Source organism: Coregonus clupeaformis, chromosome 13 (genome assembly GCF_020615455.1).
Source record: "Coregonus clupeaformis isolate EN_2021a chromosome 13, ASM2061545v1, whole genome shotgun sequence".
Lineage (NCBI taxonomy): Eukaryota > Metazoa > Chordata > Actinopteri > Salmoniformes > Salmonidae > Coregonus > Coregonus clupeaformis.
The window spans coordinates 41,859,806-41,879,976 of NC_059204.1; the positions used below are offsets into that span (position 1 = coordinate 41,859,806).

The 20,171-nt window shown below is 42.3% G+C and overlaps 2 protein-coding genes across 2 annotated transcripts; both read right to left on the reverse strand.

Annotated features, from left to right (window-relative positions):
* Positions 1-2,782: 2,782 nt before the first annotated feature.
* Positions 2,783-10,539, reverse strand: LOC121579494 (syntaxin-5-like). The gene is made up of 11 exons (XM_041894105.2): positions 10,380-10,539; positions 7,809-8,043; positions 7,562-7,632; positions 7,372-7,427; positions 7,202-7,272; positions 6,912-7,028; positions 6,742-6,798; positions 5,101-5,182; positions 4,926-5,026; positions 4,599-4,718; positions 2,783-4,401 (listed from the first exon to the last, which is right to left on the reverse strand). Exons 2-11 carry the CDS (start codon positions 8,022-8,024, stop codon positions 4,264-4,266), a joined length of 1,029 nt encoding a protein of 342 aa, XP_041750039.1. The 5' UTR covers positions 8,025-8,043; positions 10,380-10,539; the 3' UTR covers positions 2,783-4,263.
* A 2,502-nt stretch (positions 10,540-13,041) lies between these two features.
* LOC121579496 (adenylosuccinate synthetase isozyme 2-like) lies at positions 13,042-20,101 on the reverse strand. Its single transcript, XM_041894107.2, has 13 exons — positions 19,825-20,101; positions 18,070-18,172; positions 17,904-17,972; positions 17,754-17,804; positions 17,588-17,654; positions 16,027-16,134; positions 15,834-15,915; positions 15,398-15,524; positions 15,127-15,281; positions 14,845-14,969; positions 14,592-14,689; positions 14,316-14,465; positions 13,042-14,204 (listed from the first exon to the last, which is right to left on the reverse strand). Exons 1-13 carry the CDS (start codon positions 20,047-20,049, stop codon positions 14,152-14,154), a joined length of 1,413 nt encoding a protein of 470 aa, XP_041750041.1. The 5' UTR covers positions 20,050-20,101; the 3' UTR covers positions 13,042-14,151.
* Positions 20,102-20,171: the final 70 nt, after the last annotated feature.

The window sequence follows — 20,171 nt, forward strand, 5'->3', positions numbered from 1 at the left end:
GTTTGTACAGATGAACGTGGTACCTTCAGGCGTTTGGAAATTGCTCCCAAGGATGAACCAGACTTGTGGAGGTGTACACATTTTATGGCTGATTTCTTTTGGCTGATTTCTTTTGATTTTCCTATGATGTCAAGCAAAGAGGCACTGAGTTTGAAGGTAGGCCTTGAAATACATCCACAGGTACACCTCCAATTGACTCAAATGATGTCAATTAGCCTATCAGAAGCTTCTAAAGCCATGACATCATTTTCTGGAATTTTCCAAGCTGTTTAAAGGCACAGTCAATTTAGTGTATGTAATCTTCTGACCCACTGGAATTGTGATACAGTGAATTATAAGTGAAATAATCTGTCTGTAAACAATTGTTGGAAAAATTACTTGTGTCATGCACAAAGTAGATGTCCTAACCGACTTGCCAAAACTATAGTTTGTTAACAAGAAATATGTGGAGTGGTTGAAAAACGAGTTTTAATGACTTCAACCTAAGTGTATGTAAACTTCCGACTTCAACTGTATAGTGCCTCCCACAATGCAGGTGATGGCTGCATGGTGCAGTTGATGAGAAGCAACTGCAGCGTGACCTTTGATCACATGATTTTTGTAAAGTTCATGCAGTCGACATGCAGTTGCAAGTCAGGCGATGGTCACCAACACAGGTCACCTAATTGACAATACTGATCTGCTCAAACGCGCACATTCACTCTCACCCCTGGGGAACTAATAGAGCTCCAGGACGTTTGTGACAAAATCCCTTTCTACAAGTGTGGACCTGTCATACTGAGGTAGGGGGAGGTTATAAACAGTCATGACAGACAATGTCACTTCAAGTCATCACAGCCATGAACTACAAAACTCACCATTCTCTCTCTTTTTCTCTATACATAATCTTCGTCATGTCTAGGACAAGGAAGCTGGTGACAGAGTTGGAGCCGGAGGTGGGCGAGGTGTCCCGTATCTTCGGCTCAGTGCTGTGTGACTGCTTGGACAAGGTGGAGGGAGACGAGGACATGAGAGTTAGGGCCGCTGGACGAGGACATGAGAGTTAGGGCCGCTGGAGCCCGAAATGCAGCAAGAGCCTCTCCTCCATCACCTTCCACACCTGAGTCAACCCCATGTGGAGCAGGACAGCAGGCCAGGGGAACACAGCAGGACAGGAAGGGTGGTCCAGAGATGAGGAGGAGAGGAGAGGCAGCCATAGAGGTCAACAGGAGGTGTAGGAGCATGCCTGAGCAACCTGGACTCAGGGGTAGACATAACATAGTACATGTAAATCTGGGTCACTCCAATTAGTTTGATATGTTACGTTTCATATTGATATGTATTAATTTGTGGATGTCCATCATCCATTTCGTTTGATATGTTACGAATTACAATTTGCATGATATGTTACGAATTGCAATTTAGACAATATGTTACACATTTTCAGAATGTATGGTATGGTACGAATTCCAATTTGTTGTGGCTACCGCAAACTTTGGCTAGGTGAGTAACGTTAGCTAGGCTATGGGTTAGGGTTTAAAGTTAGGAGTTAGGTTAAAGGGTTAAGGTTATGGGAAGGGTTAGCTAACATGCTATGTACTGTAGTTGCAAAGGAGCTAAAAAGTAGTAAGTTGCCCGTGATGAGATTTGAACACGCAACCTTTTAGTTGCTAAATGTTTGCGTTATACGCTCGACCAAACACCCTACTTCGTTTTTGCCTTAAGTAGCCTTCTATCTTTTGTAACGATACCAAACGTAACATATCATACTAATTTGTGTGTCCCAGATTTACATTTACATTTTAGTCATTTTGCAGACTCTCTTATCCAGAGTGACTTACAGTTAGTGCATAAATTTTTCATACTGGCCCCCCGTGGGAAACTAACCCACAACCCTGGCGTTGCAAGTGCCATGCTCTACCAACTGAGCTACACGGGACTACTATTTAGTATGTTATGTCTAGTTTATGAGAAGACAAGAGGTCAAACTGGGGGCTAACCTCATTATCAGAGCTACAAGACACATATCACTGAACTTATAATAGTGCCAATATACAACAGTTTATTCTGTTTCCTAATGGAAGATGTCATTATTCTGAAATACATGCCTATGTAAATTAATCAGAAATGTAAATAAACTATTCAGCTTCCAAAGGATGTAAACAAACTGTTTCTCACTCATTTAGAATGAACACTAAACCTATTGGTAACTGCCAAAATAAAGGAAACACCAACATAGTGTCTTAATAGGGTGTTGGGCCACCATGAGCCAGAACAGCTTCAATGCACCCTGGCATAGATTCTACAAGTGTCTGGAACTCTATTGGAGGGATGCGACACCATTCTTCCACGAGAAATTCCATCATTTTGTGTTGTGTTGATGGTGCTGGAAAACGCTCTCAGGCGCCGCTGCCAGAATCTCCCATAAGTTTTCAATTGGGTTGAGATCTGGTGATGCATATGGCTTACATCATTTTCATGCTCATCAAACCATTCAGTGACCACTCATGCCCTGTGGATGGGGGTATTGTCATCCTATGGGGTCATAGCCATGGCAACTAGAAAAATGACATGCCCAGCATTTTTATACATGACCCTAAGCATGATGGGATGTTAATTGCTTAATTAACTCAGGAACCACACCTGTGTGGAAGCACCTGCTTTCAATATACTTTGTATCCCTCATTTACTCAAGTGTTTCCTTTATTTTGGCAGTTACCATTATGTCAGTGACTTCACTAAAACATAAGCACATTTTGATTGACAATGAAAAAACAAAACTTTAAAAGTTATTTATTTTCGCTTTTACATTACTCATGATTTGCAACAAAAGCGGGGAATGAGGGATATCAATAACATTTGCTGTGACCTACAATACTTCCTCCAAGATGTCCAAAGACAGAGGAGAGCAAATGGGTAAAACAGTAACTGAAAAGTGGAAAAATCCTGAACATTTCCATTCCAACATTTCTGGGCTCCAGAATTTGAGCCAAGCAGGTGAGTTTGTATATTAGAAGAAAAAAAATCAGTGTCTCAGTCATTCTCTTGAACAAAAAGGACTCTAGAGCAGTGGAGGCTGGTGGGAGGAGCTATAGGAGAATGGCCTCATTCTGGAATGGAATAAATGGAACGGAGCAAAACATGTGGTTTCATTATATTCAATATATGTGTTTCATACGTTCCATTTATTCCATTCCAGAATGAGCCCGTCCTCCTATAGCTCCTCCCACCAGCCTCCTCTGCCCTGGAGACATAACAAATCAGAATTTCAAGCGTTTCAACAATTCATTTCATTTTACAGATACCTCAGGGGCACAGATACAACCCGAGATTTAAAAAGATTCATGTGAAAGTTTGTTTACTGAACATCTATAAATATGTGTTCTTTTTTTCTCTTTAAGAGATGGGGTCGTGTGTAGGGGTGGGGGGGATGGAGAACACTGTCTGTAAAACATCACTCATCAGGTGTTATGTGCAGACCATGATTTAACTTAATTTAAATAACCGGTAGGGCTGTGATGGTCATGGAATTTTGGATGATGTTATTGGTCAGCCAAATGACCGCTGTCACCGTTCAAACCATTTTTATTTCTACCAGTGTCCTTTTCAAACTCAATTTCTCTTTGGATTGACCCGGTCCTTCACGAAGTAGGAATGTTTTCTACAAATTACAGAAAGTATGCATGAAATTTGATTTGATTTGAACACAAGAAAGAGTTTTAATCCAACTGCAATAGTCTTCTATCCTGCATCATAGTTATCATCATCATCATCATCATTTTCATCATCTATTTACTTACAATGGAGGATAATAATAATATTTGACATCTCCTTTCTACCTACCATGCAGCTATTATTAACATAACTGCATCCTGACACATATATAATTTTCTGTTAGTAGTGGTCTTTTCTTTAAACCACAAGGAGAAACAAAGAGGGAACACACCTCCCCTTCCAGCTACTACTCTGTTCCCCACCTCCCCTTCCAGCTACTACTCTGTTCCCCACCTCCCCTTCCAGCTACTCCGCTGTTCCCCACCTCCCCTTCCAGCTACTCCTCTGTTCCCCACCTCCCCTTCCAGCTACTCCTCTGTTCCCCACCTCCCCTTCCAGCTACTCCTCTGTTCCCCACCTCCCCTTCCAGCTACTCCTCTGTTCCCCACCTCCCCTTCCAGCTACTCCTCTGTTCCCCATCTCTTTCCTCCCCACTCTACTCTCCTCCAGCACAATTCCTCCCTTTCTCATCCTCCTTCCTCTCATTCTTAGCCAAGTGCTTCCTGGTCCTCAGGCAAAGAAGACCACAAAGACGATGAAGATTTTGACCATGAGCCAGCGGTTGGATGAGACAGACAGAAAGTACTTGAGGATCTCTGAATGTGCCGTATCTACGTTGAGCTGGGTGTCCACATTGGCGTCAATTCTGCAGGAAAGAGGATGGGAAAAGGGGAGGACAATGAGTGAGAGGTTTCATTAGCCTGCTTACCACGCCCCATCTGATCATAGTTAGATATATGATCTCAACAAAACACCAGAACAACTATGTCATATCAGGGACAAAGCATCTCTACCAGCAGCTTGATAATCTCAGTCTCTCTGTCATCTTCCCATTTCTCCCTCACCTCTGCAGTCTCTTCCTGCTCCTTCACCATGTGGGCCAGCTGCTGGAATATAGAGCCCAGCTCTACAATGGTGGTCTCTATGTTCTGCATGGTGTCTGCACGGCTCTGGATGTAAGAGTCCTGTACAAACACACACCACATGAGTTAGACCACTTAGCATGAATGCAAATTATTTAGCAACAACCAGTATTATTGATTTACACATGAATCCAGAAACAAGTCAATAAAAGCGTTTGTATTTCAAGCAGACAGTGTGTCAAGCTTTAAATGCAATTGTTATTATTGTCACCATCACTTTAACGCCACATAATCAAGAGGAGGTAATACCTGTTTATTGATGAGCTGCAGCTGTTGACTGGCGCGGAAGTCCATGTCTATAGAGACTTCAGCTGTCTTTTTAGAGTCGTCCTGCATTAACAATGAGTTACCTACGAGAGAGTAGGTCAGGTTGTCCTATTTCCTGTTGTTTCGTAAATTAGAGCTGATAAGAGTTTTTCCTCACTGAAGTTGCTGGTATGGATATGGAAGGAGGATGCTGGAGCTTGAGAAAACGGATCTATTCTACTCTTCTGCTCTTTGAGGTTCTGCAAAGGGAAAAGAGTGTGGGGGCGAGAAGAAAATCAATGTTTAAAACTGTTTATAAACCAACAAATATACAGTGGTAACAAATATACAGTGGGGTCCAAAATTATTGAAACCCTTGATAAAACAACCAGCTGTTTAACAACTAATGTGTTTTCTCAAAGAGGTAGGGGTTCTCATTTCAACGCCAAACCCACCACTTATGTGCGTGGCCAAAGAGCTTTATTTTCATGTCATCTGTCCAAAGCACCGGTTCCAATCCAAGTGCTAATGCCGTTTAGCAAACTCCAGGTGTTTACATTTGTAGGATGCTCTTTGGCCACGCACATAAGTGGTGGGATTGGCGTTGAAATGAGAATGCATGAGCAGAAAATAACCCAATATCTACTGTGAAATATGGTGGTGGATCTTTGATGTTATGGGGCTATTTTGCTTCCACTGGTCCTGGGGCCCTTGTTAAGGTCAACGGCATCATGAACTTTACCCAGTACCAGCATATTTTGGCAAAAACCTGCTTGCCTCTGCCAGGAGGCTGAAACTGGGCCGCATGTGGATCTTCCGGCAAGACAATAACCCCAAGCACACATCAAAATCCACAAAGAAAGGGTTAATTGGCCACAAAAATCTACATTTTGCAATGGCCATCTCAGTTGCCGAACTTGAAACCCATTGAAAACCTCTGGTTTGAATTGAAGAAGGCAGTCCATAAGCGCAGACGAAGGAGATAAATGATCTGAAATAATTCTGTATAAAGGATTGGTCTAAGATCACTCCCAATGTGTTCTCCAACTCATAAAGCCTTTAAGAAAAAGTATCAGTGCCGTTATCCTCGCAAGGTGAGGTATTGAAAGGTATTGAAAACAGGGGTGTCAATAATTTTTACCCCTTCCTTTTTGAGAAAAAAAGTCTTACTTGTTAAACAAAATCTCTTTCTCTGAACAATTGTATTAGTTTAAAATAATATAATTTCCCATATTGTTTAGCATACAAAATACAGGTAACTGCCAAAATAAAGTAAACTCCAACATAGTGTCTTAATAGGGTGTTGGGCCACCACGAGCCAGAACAGCTTCAATGAACCCTGGCATAGATTCTACAAGTGTCTGGAACTCTATTGGAGGAATGCGCCATAAATTCCATAATTAGGTTGTCTCAGGCGTTGTGCCAGAATCTCCCATAAGTGTTTAATTGGGTTGAGATCTGGCTATTGAGACGACTATGGCATTTGGTTTACATTGTTTTCATGCTCATCAAACCATTCAGTGATCACTCGTGCCCTGTGGATGGGTCATTTTAATTCTATGGGGACATAGCCATGGTAGTCAAAATAAAGGCCTGCCCAGCATTTTTATACACGACCCTAACTTAGGAACCACACCTGTGTGTTTCCTTTATTTTGGCAGTTACCTGTAGCTCAGTATTTGAATTATTTATTTTATACAGTCATCTTTCTCAAGGGTGTCAATAATTTCGGACCCCACTGTACATGGAACATGAACTCAAAACTAGGCTGGTCAAAAGATTTACTGTGAAAAGATGTGTGTGTGTCAGCATGCCTTACCTCTGTCCTGACCTCCAGCACGGACTTGAAGTCGTTTGACATTGATGCCAGTTTTGACTACAACAGAAAAAGGCGATTATGAAATGAATGCTACATGGAAAAGTTACATGTACCATTCTACATGGGATAAAACCAGTGGACATATCAGAATGCCAGAGCATGGAAGTTACCTGGAGTGAGACAACGATGGTGCTGGAATGTGTCTGTAGATGTTTGCCATTCTGACTCTGTCTGGCACGCACAAGGCCCTGCAGCTGTGCTATCTGTTTATTCAAACTGTTTATGTCCTGGACAAAGGAAATAAAAATAGACTGTTTACTTTTACTAACACTTTAACATCTCAAAAGGTATCTAAAAAAGTGTGCCTGAAGTGTGCTTGAATAGCCTTCTGTAAATATAAACACTGTAGTATAACACTGCATAATGATGGAATCTACTATAGGCCTACGTCTCTCCTCACCTGTTTAATGATGTAGGTTAACTCCTCAATCTCCACAGCATTGTCGTCAAAGAGGGATTTCCTTTTGGCAACTAGGAAAGATAAGAAGCAGTAAGCTACATATCCATAACCACATTGTGGACACCAACTATATTCTAAAAAAAATCACTTTAAAGAGGTTGCTTCTTTACGTATTGTGAGTTTTTCTAGTTTGGCAAAAGTGTTACTCAAATCCTTCCCAATACTCCTGTTAAATAGAAAGAAACAAACAGTTGAGTAGGCTATATGGATACTGATAGAGGGGCTGTATATAACAACATGTAGCTGTTCTCATTATTATTTATATTCAACATGTTAATAACACAGTGTAATGCTACTAACTTTGCCAAGAGGTTAAAGTCACTGTGTTGTCTGATTGCACTGAGGGCTGGCTTACTGGACTGGACCCCATTCTGGAAAAAAAGGAACCTCAATCAACATTGATCAGTGAAATTAAACTGGGTGGTGTGCAATTGTAAAGTACATCCACACCCATTGTAGGGAAGCTAGAGAATGTTTCGATTCTCGACAGTTGATAGTAGTTCATAACATACATACATGGCCTTTCTATGTTGCTCATTTGACTCACCTGTCTCCCCTGTAGTGACCTGCAGACTGACTGGAACTCATTGGTGTGGTCCTTGACAGACATGTTGCTTATGTCCACCAGTGGGGCAGGTGGACGTAGGCTGGGCACTGTGAGTTGTGGGTCCTGTAGCTGGATCAGTGGTGACTGGGTCTGGGCAGGTCCTAGGTTCACCCCTTCCTGACTGTTCCTAGGACCGTGGCAACGACGCGTGTTCATGGATGCTCAGACACATTACCTGTTAGAGAAAACACAGAGTCCCACTTCAAATGTCAGTACATCACTGGGGCCGAACTCCCTACCATCCAGGACCTCTATACCAGGCGGTGTCAGAGGAAGACCCTAAAAATTGTCAATGACTCCAGCCATCCAAGTCATAGGCTGTTCTCTCTGCTACCGCACGGCAAACGGTACCGGAGAACCAAGTCTGTGACCAAAAGGCACCTGAACAGCTTCTACCCCCGAGCCATAAGACTGCTGAACAGTTAATAGAATGGCTACCCGGACAATTTTCCATTGACACCCTTTATTATTTATTTATCTTAATTGTTTTGCACTGACTCCCTTGCACTGGCTCTATGCACACTCACTAGAGTCTACCCACATCCTCACACACACTACATATGCTCACACACACACATAGACACACTTTCACACTTCACATACGCAGCTGCTACTCTGTTTATTATATATCCTGACTGCCTACTAACTTTTACCCCTAGCCACATGTACATAATATATTACCTCAATTTCCTTGTACCCCTGAACATTGACTCGGTACTGGTACTCTTCGTATATCGCCTCATTGTTTTTATTGTGTTACCATTTCCTATTTTATTTAGCAAATATTTGTCTTACTGTTTAACTCTGCACTGTTAGAAATGGGCCTGTGAGTAAGCATTTCACTGATTTTCAAGTCTACACTGGTTGTATTCAGTGCATGTGACCAATACAATTTTATTTGGGTTTGATTCACCTGACTCCAGTAAGAATACTGTTATAGATCCATCAAAAAGACTTGTAGAACCATGATGACAAGCACATCAAAAACTGTCCCAGGAAGCACTGCGTCTGAAATGAGACAGTAGCGGCTAGGCTGTCAACAAGGAGACTGTTTCACTTGTGTTGTTGAGGATAGGATAAAGCCCCCCGACCAACTATATACAGACACTCAGCAAAGAAAGTAAAACGAGACTATTCCTCTTAATGAACTTCCTGTGTTTGAGTGTTGCAATCAATACATTGATAGACTAGTCTACAAGACTATTTCCGAAGACAGACTTATTTCCCCTCGTTTACTAAAAGATAAAAGAACAGAGTAGTCAATGGAAAATTGATAACCAATATGCGAGGTAAGTGACTGTTAGGTAAAATAGTTTTCCAGGCCCTCACCAAATCCTGATTCCCAGAATAAGCATAAAGTACTGTTACATAATGTGCCTGATATGCAAATAGCTAGAATGTCCCATAGCTTAATGCAATCATTAGGGTCAGGGTTATTAACAAGTCATCCAAGAATCTTCTGGTAAAAATAAGTCTAAAAATATCTACAAAGACCAGTAATGCAAAATAGAACAATCCAATGATGTAAAATCCAGATGACAATTTGTTGATTGACCTAATACTAGTTGAGGTACTAGCTGTCTATTCCTTGAAGGCGGCGCACATGCTTGTTAGTTAATCTGATTGGCCTAACAGTAACAGTCGCATTATGGTCAGAACAGCAAACAAGTATTAAGAAGCTACTTTGTTAGCTAACTTTAGCTGGCTAGCTAGGTACCTCTTTACACACAGCTGAGGGTGGCTAATATTAACTCTCAGAATCCACAAACTATTCTAGGACCAACGGCATCAATATTCATAAATGATGTTAGTTTGCTAAATTTTGGAGAATCTAACTAGCTAACAGAATAATCAAATCAAATCAAATCTTATTGGTCACATGCGCCGAATACAACAGGTGCAGACATTACAGTGAAATGCTTACTTACAGCCCTTAACCAACAGTGCATTTATTTTTAACAAAAAAAGTAAAAATAAAACAACAAAAAAAGTGTTGAGAAAAAAAGAGCAGAAGTAAAATAAAATAACAGTAGGGAGGCTATATATACAGAAAGGTACCGGTGTAGAGTCAATGTGCGGGGGCACCGGCTAGTTGAAGTAATATGTACATGTGAGTAGAGTTAAAGTGACTATGCATAAATAATTAACAGAGTAGCAGCAGCGTAAAAAGGATGGGGTGGGGGGGCAGTGCAAATAGTCCGGGTAGCCATGATTAGCTGTTCAGGAGTCTTATGGAGAAATGGCTTTGTGTGGATGGTGAGTGAATGGCAATATTCTCAAAACAAGCCTGCTGCTAGTAGCTAGTTAGCATTCTGGCTACCAAAACTGAATTAGCCTAGCTAGCTGGCTAGCTACTACTAGGTTAGGTAACAGTTAACTTCGCTACTGTAGTATGTAGCGTTCCAGTAAAAACATTGGCACCACAAAAACAATCTGGATACATGATTAAGCATGTGTTATCGGGGTATCTTTTCGACCCATAGTGAAGTTTCAATACCAGTAATATCTTACCGGTAAGTAGATGGCTAGCTACTTATTTATATGTTTTATTTGATCACTCTACCAAAGACAGTACAGTACGAAGATAGGCTAAAAGTGGTTCTCCAATATGATGCTGCGTTCAAAACAACTGGGAACTGTGAAAAAAAACGATCTCCGACTGGGAAAATCGATTTGAACGGTCATCCAACTCGGGAACTCGGGCCATTATCTAGAGCTCCGACCTGAAGATCTCTGACGTAATGATATTACCTCGTATCTTTCCGAGGTTCCAGTTGTTTTGAACGCAGCATTACCATGGATAGCACAATGAGACAGATATTTTACCGGATGTATAAATTTGAAGCATCCGCTTGGCGTTTCCACTCACTATCAAATATGGTAGTGAGAGGAAGCCCAGTGGCCGACAGTGGGAGAAGAAGGAACGAGATGGATTTTGGACGACATTCTGCATATTTTCTCATCGATGAAACATTTCATCTCAATACAGTTCTGTTCATAAAACTAAAATCTGTTATGAACAGAGTGGACTAAGTTTTGTAGACTTTACTCTTTGCCAAAGTTTTTTTTAATCGCCTTGTTTAGGAGTGCAAAGGCGAATTTCAGTAACGCATTCGCGCACTTCAGAGTAGGCGTTCCTTAACGGAAACATGCAAATGTTTGCTAGAACGCGCCAATAGGATCGCTAGCTCGTGCTTGGTTCTGCCCACCTCCTTGCTTGTTCTGCCCACTATGACTAATTTCTTCCCATTGGAAACGACAGGCTGTGGTCTATCTTGGGTTAGTTATAAAAAATCTTCGGCATTCCTAAGGCTATGGGTTCTTCCTCTATACCCTGAGGTCAGCGTTACGTCGACATTATCACATTACGTTGTATGGAACCCCAGTAGGACCAATTCAGACCTGTCCATTCATGCATGGTTTCTGTAGAGCCCAAACACAGTGGCAGAGATTAGTCCTCATAAATTCAGCCTAAATATATACATGGGATCAAATAATTATCTGTACTGGATATTTTATTTTCACATTGTCAAATGGTGGTTCTGACCAGGACAGTGCAGTGCAAGCAAAACAATTTCAAAGACTGTCAAAAACTATGGTGCACATGTAAAGTGTTGGTCCCATGTTTCATGAGCTGAAATAAAAGATCCCGGAAATATTCCATACACAGAAAAAACTTCTCTCAAATGTTGTGCACAAATTTGTTTACTTCGCTGTTTGTGAGCATTTCTCCATTGCCAAGATAATCCATTCGCCTGACAGGTGTGGCATATCAAGAAGTTGATTTAACAGCATGATTATTACACAGGTGCACCTTGTGCTGGGGACAAAAGGCCACTAAAATGTGCAGTTTTGTCACACAACACAATGCCACAGATGTCTCAAGTTTTGAGGGAGTGCGCAATTGGCATGCTGACTGCAGGAATGTCCACCAGAACGTTGCCAGAAAATGTAATGTTTAATTTCTCTACCATAAGCCGGCTCCAACGTTGTTTTAGAGGTCTGCATATTCACCAGACATGTCACCCATTGAGCATGTTTGGGATGCTCTGGATCGACGTGTACAACAGCGTGTTCCAGTTCCCGCCAATATCCAGCAACTTTACACAGCCATTGAAGAGGAGTTGGACAATAATATAGGCCACAAGCCACAATCAACAGCCTGATGAACTCTATGCAAAGGAGATGTGTCGCGCTGCATGAGGCAAATGGTCACACCAGATACTGACTGGTTTTCTGATCCATGCCATTACCTTTTTTTTTTAAAGGTATCTGTGACCAACAGATGCATATCTGTATTCCTAGTCATGTGAAATCCATAGATTAGGGCCTAATGAATTAATTTCAATCGACTGATTTTCTTATATGAACTGTAACTCTGTAAAATTTTTGATATTGTTGCGTTTAGATTTTTGTTCAGTGTAGTTAACCAAATAACTACCCGGACTATCTGCATTGACCCTTTTTGCACTAACTTTGACTCATCACTTATGCTGCTGCTACTGTTTATTAGCGTTCCTGTTGACTAGTCACTTTATTCCTAGTTATATGTACATATTTACCTCAATTACCTGGTACCCATACACATCGACTCAGTACTAGTACCCCGTGTGTATAGCCAAGTTATTACTCATTGTGTATTTATTATTACTTTTATTATTCCATTTTTTCCTCACTCTGTATTGTTGGGAAGGGCCCGTAAGAAAGCATTTCACTGTTATATCAACACCTGTTGTTTACGAAGCAAGTGACAAATAAAATTACATTTGAAGCTTGAATGGCTCGGCTCAGTGGTGTGATATGTCTATGAGATGATGTCCGTGTATGGACTGGTCACGGGTCGTAGTGGTGATTAACACCAGAGAACAGGTATAGAAATAGGGCTTGTTCAACATTGCAGCCGACAGGGCAGGAAACCGACGACTGACTGATCTACAAATCACCTTGCATCATAAATAACTACTCCTTATTTGTAGGTCAGTCAGTCACCATTTACCAAAAATGTATCATGGACTTAATGCTCTCGAACACAGCCAGTCTTGAAAAAGTACTTGTTAATGTTTACAAATAGAGTCATATCAATGACTGTTATCAGACAGCAGACCAATTACTCCACATATATTGAAAAGTAAACAAATACACATGATTAATACTATCAACAAAAAAACTCAACAGAATAGCAATGACAGTATTTTATTGCTAATTTTAGGGTTGTAACAGGTGAGAAGAAGCATACTGTTTCCTTTTTTAATTACACTGAATGAAATGTTATGGAAAATATTTGTGTAGTTTGTATATACATTATTAACGTGGAGTTCCTCCCTTGTTTTCTACATTTATTTTCTAAACACCAACCAGTGTTCGTGTGCAATCCCAAGTTCTTGATCTTAATGATCAATATGAAACTAAGGCTTTAAGACAGCATCCCTTTTGCATCTCAAATCATGCCTATAATTCATTCATACAACATGCCAGCTCATAGAAAGACCTAATTACAAGGCCTCTAAACATTGGTCTAGTTTCACAACCCTTAAAAGGGATACTTTGGGATTTTGGCAATGAGGCCCTTTATCTACTTCGCCAGATGAACTAGTTGATACCATTTGTATGTCTCTGTGTCCAGTATGAAGGAAGTTAAAGGTAGTTTCACGAGCCAGTGTTAACTAGCGTTGGCGCAATGACTGGAAGTCTATGGGTACTTGCTAGCATACTAGTCATCTGACTCTGGGGAAGTAGATAAAGGGCCTCATTGCCAAAATCCCAAAGTATCCCTTTAAGTAAAGATTGTGCAAAAAATGTACTACAAGGTGTGGTCATTTTAAAATACAGCTTAAAAAAAAAGAAAAGAAAAAAAGAACTCCTACTGAGTTGTAAAACGTGTTTTACTATACTAGTTCAATGAAATGGAATGAAAAGGTTGATGGAAGCCTGGGATGGTTACTGCAGGTGTTTAAGGTTTTAACCCTGTCCATTAGCTACGGAGGACGAACACCATAATATCCCAATAATGTCTTCTGTCATATCAGAACAAAAGAAAGCTATGGAATGCAGGTTATACATTACTGTTCAGAAGAGTTGATGTGAAAGTGAACCTCCCAAAAGGTTACTTAGTTTCACTAACAACGTTGCTGGTGATGTTTTTATTTTCTGCAAAACAGACTTTGGGACTTTAACCCAAGGTTTATAGTCAAAGTATTCATCAACAAAACATAATTATTGTCTGAAGCAGCTGTTGTGATGGCGAGAAACCCAATTGGTCATCAGTTACCAAACCCCCAACTGATCAGAACAGCTTGATCATACTCTCTCTGGATTTCCCAACTCCAACCCATTTCACTGAAAGTGAAACAAAATTCACAGTGAATATATTATCATCAATTATAAAAATAAGGATTGTTTTAGTAAGGCTGCTTAAAATCACCATAAATCCTTTTTTTCTTGACTAACCTGGCACTTGCAAGAAGTCCTCGATGAAGCGGATGTAGCTCTGTGCCTGAGAGGGCAGCTCCTCAAAGCACCTCACATCCTCAGTGCTGCAGCACCATCCAGGTAGTGTCTCATACTTCACTGACACCCGTGTCAGCACGTCCATATTGGCTACAGAGGGAGAGAGGGAATGAGATGGGAGTCTCCCCAGTGCACAGGTCAAGCCAAATCAAGTGTCTAATGGTAATGTGAAAGGAGCAAGACAAGATTAGTCCTCCTAGACAGGGAGAAACTTACCAGGAAAACTGGGAAGGGGCTCGTCATCAACAGAGTAGGCTACACCGACTTTGATCTCTGGCAGCGTGTCCAGGATGTCAAGCTTGTTCAGAGCGATGCTGTGGGAGAGGAACAGTCGTGTCAAACATGATTATGGAATATGTGGACAGCAATTTAACATAGGAGGCTGAACACTGCACTCCAATAATTACAATGCATACAGTATGGAACACATACAGAAAGAAGGACACAAGCAGGAGAGACTGAGCCTTACGCAGTGAAGCCATTGACCATGTGGGCGTATCTGACCAGAATCAGGTCCAGCCAGCCACAGCGGCGCCGTCTGTCCGTCGTCACACCAAACTCCCTCCCTCTGGACTGCAACAAGTTGCCAACCTCCTGGACCAAAACAACAGCAGTTAGATATGGGATTCACTATAAAACTGAATGTAAATATGAAGTACTGGAAGAGATAGTATGTTTATGCCACAACAAATTCATACTGCAAGGCTTAGCACACAACATTGATTCCGCACAACAAATTCTATCCACTCACATTGTCCTGCTCAGTGGGGAAAGCTCCAACGCCTACCCGGGTGGTGTAGGCCTTGACCACACCATACACCCGCCCCACATAGGACGGGGGCACACCTAGGCCAGTGCACACTCCCCCAACAGTGCAGTTAGAGGACGTCACAAATGGGTAGGTACCTGAAAAAGACAAATTATTATTCCACTTCCTTCAAATTATATTCCAATGGCAATCACTAAATGGCAAACAGCAGAGCAGCATAATCATTTACCCCCTCAACTCCTTCTGTTCTCACCAAAGTCAATATCCAGGAGGGCTGCATTGGCTCCCTCCACCAGGATCTTCTTGCTGGGCCCAGTGAGTGCCTTGTGCATGAAGTACACCCCGTCGGTCACAAGGGGACGCAACCTCTCAGCATACTCCTGGAAAAGAGGAGGGAAAAATCAGTGACTAAACACCTACTGGAGCACAGAGAAACCTCTCAGAATCTTCTCTTTACATTTTCGCTTTACTCCTGGAAGACAAACAAGAGCTGTGCTGCAAGGAATCAGCTCAATTGAGACGGTATCAACCTGCATAAAGAGACCCCTCAAAAACAGGATCACATTCATTGGGCACAAACAAGACATAACTGGACTAGCATCCCTGACTGCATCCTGGGCAGGTGATGGCTAAGTCCAAAGTTTTATTTAAGTAAAGATATTACATAATTCAAGCAATATTCTTTTTACCTTCAGTTGCTGCAGCTCATTGTCAATGTCAACATTGAGGTTGGGGTACATAGTCAGAAAATGCTCTGCCAATACACGGAACCTGTGGAAGAAGAAAAGGACATCCACTACCAATCAATATCAATGACTTAAATAAAGTTAAGGGTTGAAAGCATCACCATGCATTCTTAAAAACAATAATTTGGGTACTGACTTCTCCTCAAAGACGGTAAAATCAGACACAAGGTCACAGACTCTCAGTCCATTGCGAGCAGCTTTGGAAGAATAGGCAGGTCCAATGCCCTTTTTGGTGGTTCCCAAACTAGAAAACAATCAAAAACAGAAAGTGGACGTTCAGGAGTGCCACAGAAAGAATATACAATACTGCCTTGGCAGTAGCCCAGAAAGGCTACCATGACTTAATTATTTAATAGCTGCAATCACTGACCATATTTATTTATTTTATTTGACATTTTGCAGGATCTCGTATTCAAGTGTCCAAATGAAAAATAAATAAATAAACAATACTTAGTAAGAAGAATAATGAAACACAAAAACGTACATTAACAGCATAAAATATTTGCTGTACAACTACTAATAGGCCTACACCTAATACAAATGAGCTACTTCTACAACTACTAATAAAACTAAGTACTTATAATATGTATACAAAAGTATGTGGACACCCCTTCAAATTAGTGGATTCGGCTATTTCAGCCACACCCGTTGCTGACAGGTGTATAAAATCGAGCACACAGCCATGCAATCTCCATAGACAAACATTGGCAGTAGAATGGCCTTACTGAAGAGCTCAGTGACTTTCAACGGGGCACCATCATAGGATGCCACCTTTCCAACAAGTCAGTTCGTCAAATGTCTGCCTTGCTAGAGCTGCCCCGGTCAACTGTAAGTGCTGTTATTGTGAAGTGGAAACACCTAGGAGCAAAAAACAGCTCAGCCGCGAAGTGGTAGGCCACAAAAACTCACAGAACGGGACCGCCGAGTGCTGAAGCATGTAAAAATCGTCTGTCCTCGGTGCAACACTCACTACCGAGTTCCAAACTGCCTCTGGAAGCAACGTCAGCACAATAACTGTTCGTCGGGAGCTTCATGAAATGGGTTTCCATGGCCGAGCAGCCGCACACAAGCCTATGATTACCAAGCGCAATGCCAAGCATCGGCTGGAGTGGTGTAAAGCTTGCCACCATTGGACTCTGGACCAGTGGAAACGCACTCTCTGGAGTGATTATTCACGCTTCACTACCTGGCAGTCATACGGACGAATCTGTGTTTGGCGGATGACAGGAGAACGCTACCTGCCCCAATGCATAGTGCCAACTGTAACGTTTGGTGGAAGAGGAATAATGGTCTGGGGCTGATTTTCATGGTTTGGGCTAGGCCCCTTAGTTCCAGTGAAGGGAAAACTTAACGCTACAGCATACAATGACATTCTAGACGATTCTGTCCTTCCAACTTTGTGGCAACAGTTTGGGGAATGTCCTTTCCTATTTCAGCCTGACAACGCCCCTGTGCACAAAGCGAGGTCCATACAGAAATGGTTTGTTGACATCGGTGTGTAAGAACTTGACTGGCTTGCACAGAGCCCTGACCTCAACCCCATCGAACACCTTTGGGATGAATTGGAACATATAGTAAAATTAAGAGGGCTCGTCTAAACAAAGAGTCTCATAGATCAGCACTCCTACTCTGACATGCTTTATAAATACGAGCCCAGATAGTCATTAACACTTCCTCATACAGTAAAACCCACGCACTTCTTTCCCGCCTGTAGCTGTCTCTGTTGTTCCTGGATCCCATCAACAGCTTGGTGGAAGTTGAACACTATTAGCGGATGAGGCAAAGAAAAATAGTAAATTAATGGAATTGCAAAACACTAAACCATAGGTTTGTAAAACATACAACCGAGTCATACAGACTTACCAATGTGTGCACGGTCAGAAATCTTTAAACGCTCCTCCCATCCTTGCAGTCCTGGACAAAGACAACAAATTGCAGGTCTTGTTCCACTTCATTCATCCATCACCCTTTTATCCCTCATCTTTCCTGCAAGCCTCTTTTGCAAATACTTACCTTTGCCTTTCTGCAGGTTATTTTCAGCCTCCTCAAAGAGCCCAGGCAGGTGTATCACAACCCCGTTCCCTGTGGATAAGCAGTTCAGTTAGGGATGATTTGAACAGGAATCCTAACAAGTGAAAGCAGCTTAGAGGCTGAAGTGCCAGTGAGAGGGTCAACCCACCAATAAATGAGACAGCCTTCTTGTTGAGCACTCCGCTGGGGAGCAGGTGAAAGTCATACTCCACAGAGTCCACCACCACTGTGTGGCCTGCGTTGTTGCCTCCCTGGATGAGACAGATCGAATCAAATTTTATTTGTCACATGCGCCAAATACAACAGGTGTAGACCTTACCGTGAAATGCTTACTTACAAGCCCTTAACCAACAATGTAGTTCAAGAAATAGAGTTTGGAAAATATTTACTAAATAAACTAAAGTAAAAAGTAACAATACCGAGGCTATATACAGGGGGTACCGATACCGAGTCAATGTGCGGGGGTACAGGTTAGTCAAGGTAATTTATAAATGTAGGTAGGGGTAAAGTACATTTGCATAGATAATAAGCAGCGAGTAGCAGCAGTGTAAAAACATGGGGGGGGTCAATGTAAATAGTCTGGGTGGCCATTTGATTAATTGTTCAGCAGTCTTATGGCTTGGGGGTAGAAGCTGTTAAGGAGCCTTTTGGACCTAGACTTGGTGCTCCGGTACCGCTTGCCGTGACTTGGGTGACTGGAGTCTTTGACAATTTTTGGGGCCTTCCTCTGACACCGCCTAGTATATAGGTCCTGGATGGCAGGAAGCTTGGCCTCAGTGACGTAAGTACTTCCCTTTGTAGCGCCTTACGGTCGGATGCCGAGCAGTTGCCATACCAGGCAGTGATGCAACTGGTCAGGATGCTCTCGATGGTGCAGCTGTATAACTTTTTGAGGATTTGGGGCCCCATGCCAAATCTTTTCAGTCTCCTGAGGGGGAGAAGGTCTTGTCGTGCCCTCTTCACATCTGTCTTGATGTGTTTGGACCATGATAGTTTGTTTGTTGGTGATGTGGACAGCGCTGTCGATGTGAATGGGGGCGTGTTCGGCCCTCCTTTTCCTGTAGTCCACGATCAGCTCCTTTGTCTTGCTCACGTTGAGGGAGAGGTTGTTGTCCTGGCACCACACTGCCAGGTGTCTGACCTCCTCCCTATAGGCTGTCTCATCGTTGTCAGTGATCAGGCTGTTGTGTCTTCAGCAAACTTGTTGGTGTTGGAGTCGTGCTTGGCCACACAGTCGTGGGTGAACAGGGAGTACAGGAGGGGCCTAAGCACATACCCCTGAGGAAGGTATTTACATGAACACCAAGAGGAGGAGCACAGGCAAATTCTGTTGATAAGTAATTAGCAGCCAACTGGTAGGGCATTATTTGAACGGCTCCAAAACTGAACTGTAATACAACATATGGACACCTTACACTAGCATGGGACAGCGGAAACATTCTAATGCCTTGGGCTTCTCTGTGCTGCACTGAACTGCAGCAGCCACTGACATTATCTAACTTGACTGCAAATAGGGCACTGATCACAAGGTCAAAGTTAGTCGAATGAAACCAATGTAGGTAGTATTTTATCATGGGAGCCGAGATGAAGGATATCTCGATAACTCCAGTTGGAAACCAAGCTAGTAATCTCTAGATAACCCATTTGTTGGGGGGTCGTTATCCGCTACCACTAGATAGCATTCTTAGCTAGCTGGCCACTAAGGTTAGCAAGTTTGTAGGTTTGCATGATAATTGGCTAATAGCTAGCTTCCTAAATATTTTTATACACTAGCTAGTATTGGTTTTGTTTAGGCCTTGCTAACGCAGCCTAACGACTGACGTATTTTTGTCAAATTCAAATGCCTTGTTTGTGTGTTTGCTGGTTTAGCTTAGATAGCTAGTTAGCATAGCTAGCTACGTACCTGACACCTGCATACTATGTCTGCGTCCATGGCTAGCAGGTCAACCACTTTCCCCTTTCCCTCGTCTCCCCATTGCGCACCGAGGACCACGGTTACTTTATTCCGAGGTTCCTTCGGAGTCCGCAGGGACTCGACCTGTCCATTCTCCCGAAGTCGCTTGAAAGCTGGCTCTCCGTTCAAGGAGGCCGTTTCTTGGCCATTAGGCATCGTGCTGTCTGCTGCCATGCTGCTCTGTGCGTTCCCGGAAGATGAAATAAGCGGGTTTCTCACAAAGGAAGTGTGCTTTTTCATACTGATCCTAAATCAATTGAAGCGGGCAGATAGCTAACATAAGCACTAATGAACTA